Source organism: Felis catus, chromosome E2, assembly GCF_018350175.1.
Source record: "Felis catus isolate Fca126 chromosome E2, F.catus_Fca126_mat1.0, whole genome shotgun sequence".
NCBI lineage: Eukaryota > Metazoa > Chordata > Mammalia > Carnivora > Felidae > Felis > Felis catus.
The window spans coordinates 9,512,252-9,525,371 of NC_058382.1; the positions used below are offsets into that span (position 1 = coordinate 9,512,252).

At 56.8% G+C, this 13,120-nt stretch overlaps 1 protein-coding gene across 1 annotated transcript; it reads left to right on the forward strand.

Annotated features, from left to right (window-relative positions):
* Nucleotides 1-269: 269 nt before the first annotated feature.
* LOC101092810 (tetrapeptide repeat homeobox 1) lies at nucleotides 270-3,205 on the forward strand. The gene is made up of 5 exons (XM_045046933.1): nucleotides 270-308; nucleotides 695-862; nucleotides 1,176-1,179; nucleotides 1,626-1,981; nucleotides 2,508-3,205. The coding sequence occupies exons 1-5, from the start codon at nucleotides 270-272 to the stop codon at nucleotides 3,036-3,038; spliced, it is 1,098 nt and encodes a 365-aa protein (XP_044902868.1). The 3' UTR covers nucleotides 3,039-3,205.
* Nucleotides 3,206-13,120: the final 9,915 nt, after the last annotated feature.

The following is a 13,120-nucleotide window of genomic DNA, read 5'->3' on the forward strand; positions in this document are numbered from 1 at the left end:
CAAACTCACGGACCGCGAGATCGTGACCTGGCTGAAGTCGGACGCTTCACCGACTGCGCCACCCAGGCACCCCTCATTTTTTAAAAAGAAATTAAGTGAACTTTAAAAAATAAATAAAAATTAAAGTAAGAGAGAAGGCGGCCTCTGGGCACATCTTAAAGACCAAGGACATTGCTAGAGGATCCCTCGTTGACTGCAGAGCCCGCGACTTGGTGACCCCTGTGTTCTCACTTGCCCAAGAAGGAGAAACGACGTCTAGTGAAGGCGGAATGTTACCGGAAAGGAAGGAGCACGGGGGCGCACTGACGGTGTGATGGCACCGTGAGATGCTCGGGCCGTTCAGGAGAGCGAGGTCAACCTCGAACAACGCGATCCCTCTGCCACCTATGACTCGGTGCGCGATCGCCTAGTTAACCCTCATCTAGCACTGATGATCGTAAGAGGCCCCTCGCTGCCTGGGAACTGAGGCTTGTAAGCGGCGTGCTTCCCGGACTCGAGTCCTGAGCAGACCCCAGGCCAGCGAGGAGCTCAGCCTGAGGTCTAGATGCGGGTCTATGCAGCTGGGGGGGCGGGGGGGCTGGGCCCCTGTGACCCCAGCTCCTGAGTCCAGCACCTAAGGCAGCCCCAGCTCATGCATTCACAAAGACACGGGGGCAGCCATCCACCTGCTCTCCCATCGGCCTTCATCCCATAGGAAGACCGGCACAGTCCCCGAGCCATCACCAGGGCCACGTGTCTGAGCACCCGCCCCGTCCAGGACTTGGGGGGAGACTCGGAGAAGGGACCAGAGGGCGAGCGTGGTGTTGGGGGACAGCGGGGAGGCTGCTGGACCGACCAGGCGGGAGAGGAGGGGGCTGGACAGGTAGGCGGGGGAGGGGCCCCCAGGACTGGGGGGAGGGGACGACGCCCGGGGCACTGGCTGGAGGGGCCCTTTCCTGGGCTGGGGACCCCCACAGGGGGCAATGCGGGGTTTCCTGGGCTAGAGCCCCCTGAGGGAGGGACCAAGGCTGTCTGGCCACTGAGGCCCCAGCCCCCAGCCCAGGGCCTGGGTATCCAGAAGCTGCTCAGTAAGGAAAGGATTACTCCCTCCTGGGACTCCTCCGGGGGCGGGGCTGAGGGTGGGGAGAGAGGGAGAGTCCCAGGACCCTCAGGGTGTGTCCGGGTGGGCACGGCAGGCAGGTGGGATTTAAGGCCCCCGTGGGGTGGGCAGGGCCCCACACGCAGGCGGCGGACCAGCAGGCAGGATGCAAGAGCCAGGCTCCCCTGAGGGTGCGCCTGGGCCTGTGCCAGGGGCCGGGGCTGAGGCTGGGGAGGCCTCCGGGCCTCCAGGGGAGGCCCCCGGTGTTGGGGAGGGCGTCCCGCACCGGGCTGTGGGGACTTCGTGGGGCCGGGACAGAGGGCCTGGTGCACGGCCGCCCCCTGTGAGCAGCGTCAGGGTGGCTCTGGCCCTGGATGGGAGGGGCTGGGGGGGCCAGGCGAGGTGGGAGCCCGCCTGCCTGGGGCAGCGGCCTGGCTGGGCCTGGGGAGCTCAGCCTGCCTGCCTTCCGCGGCCGTGGGTGCTGGAATCACAAGACAGCCGTCACTGCGCCCATTTCAAAGATGTGCCCGCTGAGGCCCCGACACAGGGCGCAGAGACTTGGGCGGGACCGCGAGAGCCAGGGCCCGACCCCAGGGCGTCGGGTCCAGCTGCCACCTCTCATGCACAGCCGCGCCTCCCACCTGCTCGTCGGGGCCTGGCCCGGGCAGGGGGAGGGTCTTTGGGGGGCGGGGGGCCGTCTGTGGGGCTTGTCTGAGCCCGTTTCTCCTCGGGTCAGGCCCCCCATCAGCCCGAACGCTCCCGAGGCCCCGGAAGAAGCGCACCGTGTACCTCAAGGAACAGCTGCAGGAGCTGGAGAAACACTTCTGGGCCAACCGGTACCCGAGCTACCAGGAACGCGTGGCCCTGGCAGCCGGGCTCAACCTGGACGAGCACCAAGTGCAGGTAGGACCCCCGCCCCCTCCGTCCCCACTGGCCACAGGGTCCACTAGGAAGGTGGCACTCCTCCGGCCGGACCACCTGCCGTCTGTCCCGGGCTACAGGGGAGAAGACAAGCCAGAGGGTCCGAGGGCTCCCCTGGGTGTCAGGGCTAGCAAGGGGCCCCCTGTGGGGACTCAGGGCGGGACCCCAGGCTCACCGCCACCCTGTGCTGGCGAACCAGCCAACATGAGCCCTCCCAGACTGACGATTGGCTGGGTGTCGGGGCACCAGAGCTCAGGGCCTCTGGGAAGGCGGGGGACCCTCTGGGGCAGGCCCCTTCCTGGCCCCCGGGCTCGCGGGTGTCCAAGCCCCGCCCCCACTGCCCCCCCCCCCCCCCCGCATCCTCGTGGGACCTTGAATTGGGCTCCGGGGGCCCTAGGGAGAGCTCTGCGGCTGCCTGTCTCCTGAGCCCCCCACACCTGGGACAGAGGCGGGAGGTGCCCCTGCCTAGCCCGTTTACCCCTCCGCCTTGTCCCCTCGGTCCCTCCAGGTGTGGTTCAAGAACCGCCGGGCCAAGCACTCCAGGCTGCCCAAAGGGCGAGGTCGGGGAGCCCACATGGCGCCAAGGGACCCTGGAGCCCCCAACTCCCGCTCTGTCGCTGCCCCTGTCGACGAATCCGCCCCTGTCCCCGAATCCGTCCCTGTCCCTTTTCCTGTGCCTGCTCCTTTCCCTGCCCCTGTCCCTGCTGGCCCCATGTTCCCAGGGACCCCAGGCGTCTGCAGCCCCGCTCCGCACGGCCCCTCGAGGATGCACCCAGCAGCAGAGCCCGGCACCTGCGGCCGGGACCAGGCCTGGTGGGCCTCAGAGCGGGGCTCCCAGGAGTCCGTCCCCGCCCCCGCCTGGCCTCAGAACTCCTTTGGCGCGGACTTTGTGCCAGACCCCTTGCTAGCCCCCAATTCCACAGCGGTCTTCTCACCCCAAGACCCCCTGGAGGGACCCTCTGACCCCGTGATGTCCAGGTACCAAGAAGAAGGCCCTGCAGAGGACGACTCGGAGCTCATGACGTTACTGAATTTATAGGGGAATCTGCCCCCCAAAAGTCCTCGAGTTCCCGCGGAGCCAGAGGGGACTAGGGTGTCCCGGGCCCGCCCACCCCGCGTCCACGTGGGTGGGGACGTCGCTGGGGGGCGGGGGGTGGTCCGGCCGCGCAGCCGATCCCTCCCCTGTGGCGGGAACACACCTCGGTCCATCCCACCTGTGGAGGTGGCACCTGTTCCCTGGGTGGCCCCCACGCGTGGCGCTGCTGTGAGTGTCCCCGCAGCATGTAGGGCACACGTGAGTATTTATGTGGGGTCCCAGGGGTGGGCTCGAACTCACCACCCCTGAGATCAAGAGTCTCTCGGTGCCCTCCTGGCTGAGCCGGCCAGGAGCCCCATTTTTCCTGGTCTTTGACCCATTTGTGCTTCCACCCTTGTTGACAATTTAATGTACCGCAAATATTTGTTCCTATTTGTATATTGCTCCTACGCAAAAAATTTCTCAGTTTTAATGTCATCTATTTTCAGTGCTTTTCGTTATCTGTTACGGGCCAGTTTCTTCCTTCTTCCTTGCTTGCCATCAGTGTATCCAAACGCTGTAAAGCAAAATAAAGTTATTTAATAAAAATTAACAATGCCTTTCACAAGGCAACCCTCATTTTCTTTCTTTTTTTTTTTTTAACATTTATTTTTGAGACAGAGAGAGACAGAGCATGAGCAGGGGAGGGGCAGAGAGAGAGAGAGAGGGAAGGAGACACAGAATCTGAAGCAGGCTCCAGGCTCTGAGCTGTCAGCACAGAGCCCGACGCGGGGCTCGAACTCACGGACCATAAGATCGTGACCTGAGCCGAAGTCGGACGCTTAACCCACCGAGCCACCCAGGCGCCCCGGCAACCCTCATTTTCAAGTTGATGGGAAAGTTTATCAAAGCTGGCCTCCAGGGTGTCTCCTCACCTTGTCACAAACCGGAGACGGTTTACCGAAGTCTGAGGTCCCCAGGGAACTGCTTGGACTATAGCTCGGGTTTGCTTTGGTTTGGGTTACTTTTCTGCTCCAAGATAATGCCTTTTATTTTTGCTTTCTTGTTTAAGAAACCTTTATCTAGCACTTGGTCATAAAGGTACTGTTCTATTCTCTAAAATATTCTTAGTTTTGTCTCATATTTAGGTCTTTTTTATTTTTTAATGTTTGTTTTTGAGAGAGAGAGCACGAGCAGGAGAAAGACAAAGAGGGAGGCAGAATCCGAAGCAGGCTCCGGGCTCCGAGCTGTCAGCACAGAACCCAGCTGCAGGGCTCGGACCCACCAACCATGAGATCATGACCTGAGCCAAAGACAGACCCACGACTGACTGATCCACCCAGGCACCCTTCTTTAATGCATCTAGAATTGATTCTGTATGGTGTGAGGAAGGATTCACATTTCTTCTTTTTCCTCGGGGGTTTTTAGTTGATGGAGAGGCTGGGAATTTCTCATACATCAAGGGTCCATTCATGGATGGGTCAGTATCTAGAAAGTCTGTACTTGGGGTCCACGGTCTCTAGATCCTTCCAATTACGTGCCCCCTCTTGTCTCCTGTCTCCAGTTTCTCCGCTGCCCCCAGTGGCCACCCTGGCCCCTGCACTTCCCCAGAGCCAGCTCTCTGACCCCGTCCTGTTCTATTTAGCAAATGCTCCAATCCTCTTAGGCCAGGCCAGCCTCAGCAAAATATAGGGAGAATTAGTGGGGATTTAGAGGGACATGTGACAGACTGGCATGGCGGGGGGAGGCGGGGAGGGGGGGCACAACTGCCAGGATATAATGAACCCCCTCCTGCTTCCCAAAGAGCTGCTGACAGGGACGGACACAGAAGGACACAATGAGACCCCGCAAGGAGACTGAGGGGCAGAGAAATGGAAAGACATAGGGGGAGAGAGGGGAGAGATGGGGGGCGTGCAGAAAGAAGGGGAAACTGAGGCACTGGCATTTCGTGCTCTCAAAGGCAGAACAGGCGGGCCCCCCCTTCCCCCAGCACTTCCCACGGGACAGCAGCTGCCGTACATGCTCTAATATCCTTACGAAAAAGGTCCTTTAAGGCAGGCAGCCTAATCCCTTGCCTACAGGAGGTCACAGCAAACATCGGATCATTCAAAGTGCCTTTCCGGGGAGACAGCAAGCCTCCGAGCGGGGCTAGCGAGCACCCGGCTGCCCAGCTGGAGGGCACAGCCCTTAACCTCCCGTGCCAGCCTGCAAACTGTACCAAGCCCATCTGCTTCTCGGACTATTCGGAATACGACATGCGGACAGCTGGACGTCCATGAGACTTTGGGTGACAACCACGCCCTCTCCGCGTGTGTGGGTGTGGGTCATAGGGAATGTGCCATTTACGCGCCCAGCACAGAGCCTGATTTACAGGGAGCACCGAGGAAACGGATGGGCTCACCATTCGGCCATCAGACTAGTCCCCGTTCCCACGATCTCTTCCCGTTTCTGCCACCTCTCTGCCCTGCACAGACCCTCGCTTCCCCTTCCCTCCTCTTCTCTGCTCTCCTCCCCCCCCCCTCACCCTCTCAGCCCCTGGGCTTCTCCCCAGCAGGTTTCCTGGGCCTTGACCTGACTTGCCACCCGTCCCCACCCTCTTGGGCCAAGTCAACATCTACAGAATGTCAGCCAGGTCAGAGGAGAGGTGACGGGGACATGGGGACGTGTCGGCAGACGATGGCGAAAGCCTTCTCAAGGGCCTGCCCGCGTCTGCTCACACTGCTTTGGAGGCTGTGAGGCTTCGGTTACGGCAGTGGGTGCCGACAGGGGGTGTGTGGGGGTCCCTCCCCGACACAAGACCCAGGAGATTCGAGATGCTCTCTGGCGAAGTGGCAAAATCTCCCCTCCTTGATTATCCGCGATGACCAGGCAGTAGACACGATGCGGTGCACAGACATAGTTGGCTGAACTCATACTTTGAATCAGAAAATTAAGTTGGGGAGCCTGGGGGAGGCGGGGGGGCTCAGTCGGTTAAGCGTCCGCCTTCGGCTCAGGTCACGATCTCCCGGTTCGTGAGTTCGAGCCCCACGTCGGGCTCTGCGCCGACAGCTCGGAGCCCGGAGCCTGCTTCGGATTCTGTGTCTCCCTCTCTCTCTTTGCCCCTCCCCCTCTCGTGCTCAGTCTCTCTCTCTCAAAAATAAATAAACATTAAAAAAAAAAGTTAAAAAAAAAAAAACCATGCCTTCAGCGATGAACCACAGGGATCTACCCCGAAAACCAAGAGCACACTTTACACGCTGTATGTTAACCAATTTGACAACACATTAAGTAAATAAGTAAATAAATAAATAAATACTTTTTTTAATTAAAAAAAAAGCCCGTCTCTTCAAAAACCCTTGCCCTTCGGTAAGGTAAAAGCCGGATACTCATAGTTGACTTCCCGTGGAAGGCACACACCCAGAGGCCACTGGAAACTGATAACGCGCATGTTGCAAGGTGCCGGGATGCAAAAACCAATGAACACAAAATGAGCTGTATTTCTACACAGTAGCAGTGAACGCTGGGAAAAGGCTATTTCGAAGCCAATACTTGTGGCGCAAGCCCTGAGAGTTGTTTGGGTTTGGTTTGGGGTTTTTTTTTTTAGTGTTTATTTATTATTGACAGAGCATGAGCGGGGGAGGGGCAGAGAAGGGGAGGGAGACACGGAATCCGAAACAGGCTCCGGGCTCCTAGCTGTCAGCACAGAGCCCGACGCGGGGCTCGAACCCACAAACCGCGAGGTCACGGCCTGAGCCGAAGTCGGACACTCGACCGACTGAGCCAGCCAGGCGCCCCGGAACGGTAAGGTTTTTTCGTGTGAGGAGTTCTTGGTGAGAAGGAAGGACCTAAGAGCGATGAAATGAGGCAAATCAAAAAAGCCTTTTTATTTTTATTATTTTTTTTTTAAGTAGACTCCACGCCCAGCACGGAGCCCCATGCAAGGCTTGAACGCAAGACCCTGAGATCAAGGCCCGAGCTGAGATCAAGGGTCAGACGCTTAAGGGACTGAGCCACCCAGGCGCCCCTCAACTCGTACAAATCTTAACCGAGCCCGAGCGTAGTAAATGCTCAACAAACGGTTAATGACAGCATCGTGTAAAGACTTCTTCGTGTCTTTCTCTGCCTCTGTCTCTCTCTCCGTCCCTCTGCCTGCCCCACCTCTTTCCTGCCTCCTTGTCTGGGTCCTCAGGCTCCGCCGGCCTCCTGACGCTCTCCCTCCTCCTTCCCCGCCTGCCTCTTGGACTCTCATCTCCTGTTCTCTGTGTCCCTGTCACCCTGAGCCTCTGTAGGGTAGAGTAATGCAGAGCTGGACCAGATCCCGGCAGCACCAGGAATCTGCTGTGTGACTTGAGGCAGGTAGCCGCACCTCTCTGAGCCTCAGCAACGTCCGCTGTGCGCACAACAGGCTGCACGTAGTGATTCCCTTCCAAAGAGCACAGCCCCCGATGGGGCGCCTGGGGGGGGCTCGGTCCGTGAAGCGTCCGACTTCGGCTCAGGTCGTGATCTCGCGGCTCATGGGTTCGAGCCCCGCATCAGGCTCTGCACGGGCAGCATGGCCTCTGCTTGGGATTCTCTCTCTCTCTCTCTCTCTCTCTCTGTCCCTCCCCTGCTCCTGCTCGCGCGCCATTCTCAAAAAATAAACATTTTTAAAAAGAAAAAAAGGCATTTGGCAAAACGAAGGAAAACTGAATAGATCAGGGGCTTTTGGTTAATAATAGTCTATCAGTGTTGGATCATCCATTATAACAGACGTACCTGCTAATAGAACATGTTCATACGAGCCAGCTAGATGCTGGATACATAGCTTTGCAACTTTTCTGGAAAGCTGAAAACCTCCCCCCCCCCCCGGCCTTTTTTTCCTCCCCAGTCTCTCCCCCTCTGGTGGGAGCACCCCTCCCCTCTTCCCGCGCCTTCTCTCCCGCTTCCTCTGCCGCCCCCCTGTGGCCGTCCCCACCAGCCGCTCCTCTGACCCCGACCCGGTCCCACTTAGCAAATGCTCCAATCCTTTTAGGCCAGGCGGGCCTCAGCAGAGCAGAGGGAGAATTAGACGGGGTGGGAGGGAGGGTGGGGGGCGGGGGGGACACGTGACGGGCCGTGGGGGACGGTGGCCCCACGTAACAGGGCGCCCAGGCAGGGGGGCTACCGGGATATAACAAAAGCTCCTCCCACTTCTCTGCCAGACCCAGGGAGGGATGGCCAGAGAGGCGCCCTGGGGAGACAGGTGCCCTGGGGAGACCCCGGGCAGAGGCGACGAAAGGTTAGAATGAGTCCCCCGATCACACAGGCGTGAGCAGTGCTGGGCGTCTTGACCCCTTGAAGGCCTGACGACTCTCTCACATCGGAATACATCAAAGATCTAAAAGCTGATGGGTTCCCACTGGCCCTCAAGAAAGAAAGAGAAAAAACACAATTGGCAAAAAGGCGCCTGGATGGCTCAGCCGGCTGAGCGTCTTGAGTCTGGATTTCAGCTCAGGTCATGATCCCAGGCTTGTGGGATCGAGCCCCTCATGGGGCTCTGGCTGACAGCACGGAGGCTGCTTGGAATTGCAAATAAAAATAAACTTAAAAAAAAAACACTTAAAAAAATAACCCAAAAGAATGGTCAAACAGGTGGAAAGAAAAGCTCATAGGCAAAGGTTCCCAGCAGCGCTATCCACAATGGCCAAAAGGTGGGAACAAGCTAGAAACCCATCAACGGGTGAACAGGCCGGCCAAATAGGGTCGAGCCACACGACGGAATAGAATTCTGCCGCGCAAAGGAATGGACTTCTGGTACCTGCTACCACACGGAAGACCCCTGATGACACGTAAAAGTGAGTCAGACACAAACGGCCACGCCGCGTAGGGTCCCGTTTATATGAAACGTCCAGAAGAGACGCATCTAGAAAGTGGACTGGTGGTCGCCACTGGAGGGAGGGAGGGAGGGAGGAAGGGAGGGAGGAATGGGGAGCGGGTGCGCAGCGGGTTCAGAGCTTCTTTTTGGAGTGATGACATGTTCTGGAACCGGGAAGTCGTGACGGTTGCACAAGATCGGAAATGTACTGCGTGTCCCTGAATCAGTCGTGTACCTTACGAGGGTTAAAATGGTTAAACATTGTGGGGGGACAGGTACAAAAAGAAAGTGCGCCGGCAGGGCGTCTCCTCTTCCTGCCTGTGTTGAACACAGACGTGATGCCTGGAGCTGCAGTGGCCATCTTGCCACCACGAGGCCAAAAAAACAAGCAGATGAAAACCCAACAAGCTAAAGAAAGGAGACGAGGGAAAGACAGAAACATTCTGAAACCTCGATCTTGATCGCATTGTTGAGCTGACTACCAACCTCAAGGCTTCTTAACAATAAATGTCCTTGAATTTTTTTTTAATTGTGTTTATTTTGAAAGAGAGAGAGAGCGTGCATGCACACAAGCAGGGAATGGGCAGCCTGATGCGGGGCTCGAACTCACGAACTGTAAGACCATGACCCGAGCGGAGATCAAAAGCCAGAGGCTTAACCGACTGAGCCACCCAGGCGCCCCTCTTTCATTTGTTTAAAACAGGCTCCCCACCGTGGGGCTTGAACTCACGACCCTGCGATCAAGAGTCATATGTTCTACTGGTTGAGCCAGCCAAGTGCCCCAATAAATGTCCTTGAAGTTAAAAAAAAAAAAAAATTTAAGGTGGGAGGAACTACCTGTCATGAGGTGCTCTGTGCTGACGGCTCAGGGCCCGGAGCCTGCTTCGGATTCTGTGTCTCCCTCTCTCTGCCCCTCCCCCGCTCATGCTCTGTCTCTCTCTGTCTCTCAATAATAAATAAATGTCACCCAAAACTTCCAAGAGGGACGACCTCATGATGCTACCACAGAGGCATCGAGGGCAAAAATCTCTCCTTTTGCCCTCGACCCCCCGTGATGCCCACCCGGCCTGGGGGTTCTTTGATCCCTCACCCCCATTTTCCTTGCTTCCTCCCTCGCCCCTCACTCATCACCCTGAGAGGTGACGTCACCTGCCTGAGGTCCCACAGCCAGCAAGTGGCGAAGCTGGGACTGGTGATAGACTAAATGGAAGGGGTCCAGCGAGAGAAAGTGTTTGGAGAGAGAGGAGATGTACTTTTCCCTCTTCTTTGTTTATTTCAAAAGTGTCACGTGACCACGGCAAAAAAAAAAAAAAAGTGGTGATGGACTCGACTATTCTGAATCTCAATGAGCAGAGGGATTCCACGGGGATGCTCTTATTTACCTAGAGCGACGGGGGTGCGGTTCTCAACCTGGCCACACGGGGTCGCTGTTGGACAAGAATTCACCGGGTCTCCCGGTTGGGGAGGTGAGGGGGCTTTCTGGCTGCGTTCTTTTTTCTCGAAGGTGAGAATTGTCCCCGTGAAGCCAAAAATAGGATCAAGGAAGGGTCTCTTTCTCTTCCATGCTTAGGGTAAAACTAAAATGTAAGGACCGTGGTAGATATTTTGAGGGTTTGCCAACGCCTCCCGCTCACCTCCCCTTCCTGAATACGGGAAGGCCTCGGTCCCCCCGCCCACTTCGGCAGGTGGGCGGGGCCGTGTGCCTGTTCCAGCCAATGGGCTGAGAGAAGACGTGATGTGCGTCACTTCCCGGCTGACGCCTTTAAGAGCCGGTGCGTGCTTCTCTGCGGCCTGTCCCAGCGGGGGGAGGGGCGGACGCGGTGGGTCCGTTGGCCGCCACAGGAGATTCCAGAAGCCTAGATCTGCACCTGCTCAAGAGGGTAACCGCTGGCACATGCCATGCGTGTTTGATCGCGCGTTTATTTTATTTATTTATTTTTTAACGTTTATTCATTTTTGAGACAAAGACAGAGAACGAATGGGGGAAGGTCAGAGAGAGGGAGACACAGAATCCGAAACAGGCTCCAGGCCCTGAGCGGTCAGCAAAGAGCCCCACGCGGGGCTCGAACTCTCGGACCGCGAAATCACGACCTGAGCCGAAGTCGGAGGCTTAACTGACTGAGCCACCCAGGCGCCCCTGATCGCACGTTTAAATAACGCAGAATAAGCCATTCGGCTCCTTGGTCATGGTCACCACGTCTCAAGGGCTCAAGGGCACCCGTGTGGCCAGCAGCCTTAGTGTTGGACAGAAAAAGTCCATCATCACAGAAAATTCTGCTGGACGGTGCCGAGCTAGACTAATGGAGGCCTGCACGGAGGCCAGTTGCCCAGGGGAGAGGGCTTGTGCATGCGCTGTGCTAATCCACTGAGATGTGCGTTTAGTTTTGTTTGCTTGTTTCCACTGAAGCGTAGTCTAGCCTAGCCTGACCCATCAGATGTCCGGCAGAAGGTTCTGGAGAGTTTGGTGTCTTTGAAATCGTCAACGGGCAGCACGACGCTAAGCCCAGTGGAGAACTGGGAGCTGCAGATGTGACGCCGGGCAGACCCCCAATATGAGCTGAGCCGGCAGACGGGGTGGCGGGGGGGGGGGGGGGGGGGGTGGGCGGGGGGTGGGGTGGGCGGGGGGGGCTAAGATCAGACTCCAGCAAGTCTCAGTTGCCCACTGGCCTCTTTCTGTGATCTGTCTCTCTAGCTGGCTTAGAACTCAACCACCAAAGAATTGCCTTACTGGAGTGCCTGGATGGCTCAGTTGGTTAAGCTTCTGACTTCGGCTCAGGTGGTGATCTCCTGGTTGGTGAGTTCGAGCCCCGCGTCAGGCTCAGCACGACAGCAAGGAGCCTGGAGCCTGCTTCCGATTCTGTCTCCCTCTCTCTCTACCCCTTCCCCGCTCACGCATGCTCTCTCTCTCTCTTCCTCAAAAATAAACTTTTATTTTTTTTTAAGTTTAAAAAAAAAAAAAGAAATGACCTGCAGAGGTGGGGAGGGCCGCTGTCTCTTGTTGCTACTGTGGATGGCTGTCTGGTGACTTTTGCTGGAAGTCCCAGATATAGATCCGTGGAACACGGGCACAGCCTCATGAGCCATCAGCATTTGGCGGCCGGCAGGAACCGCATCCTCTCCGTCATCCTGGAATGAATGGCTCGGGCCTCAGAGCTCATCAGCTTGGAACTCGGAGTGGAGGCGAGTGACCTCAATAATTCAGAAGCGTGGAGTCCCCCAGTCTCTAATGGTCTTTGTGTGACCATTGCCCTTGACCCGACCATTCCGCTTCCGGGCATGCGCCCAGAGGTACTGGGGACGGGTGCTCAGAGGAAATCTTGCGCGCTCCGTGCAGGGTGGCGCCAGTCACAACACCCAGAAAGTTAGAAACCACCGACCTGTCCAGCAGCTGAGGAAGCGATACACAGGCGGCGTATCCAGGCAGTGGAATATTCCTCAGCCACTGAACAGAGTGAAATGCCCGTCCGCGCTACTACAGCGATGAACCTGGAAAACGTTACACCACGTGAAGGAGGCGAGACGCAGAAGGCCACGGGGTATACGGTTCCTTTCATACGAACTCCCCAGAACAGGCAATTCCCCAGAAACAGCAAGTCGACTACTGGCTGCTGGGGGCTGGGGGGGGGGGGGGCTTGCTAAAGGGCATGGGTTTTTTTTTCCTCTTTGTGCTGACGAAAACGTTCTCAAATCGACTGCGTTTGGGGCAGCCTGGCTGGCTCAGTCAGTGGGAGCGCGCGACTCTTGATCTCGGGGTTGTGAGTTCAAGCCCCACGTTGGGTGTAGAAATTACTAGAAACTAAAATCTTAAAAAAAAAAATAGTTTAATAAAATTTTAAGTATTTATTTTTGAGGTTGCGGGGGGGGGGGGGGGAGAGGGGCGGAGAGAGAGGGACAGAGGATCCAAAGCAGGCTCTATGCTGTCAGCAGAGAGCCCCACGCAGGGTTCCAACTCACGAACTCTGAGATCATGTCCTGAGCCAAAGTTGGACACTCAACTGAGCCCCCCCAGGCGCCCCTAAAAACTATTTAATAAATAAATAAATAAATAAATAAATAAATAGAGTTGACTGTGATGATTGTTGCTTCCCTCTGTGAATTATATTATTATATAAAGCCTTCAATTTATACGCTTTAAATGGGTGAGTTGTATGGGATGTGAATTATATCTCAATAAAGCTACTTAAAAGAAGAAAAGTGACCATTTCTGAGGCTGTGATCTTTTGTGTCCCAGGCTCTCTCCCTCGTGTCTTCACCCACTGACCAGCCTCTTCCAGAGAGGTTTTGTAGAGGCCTC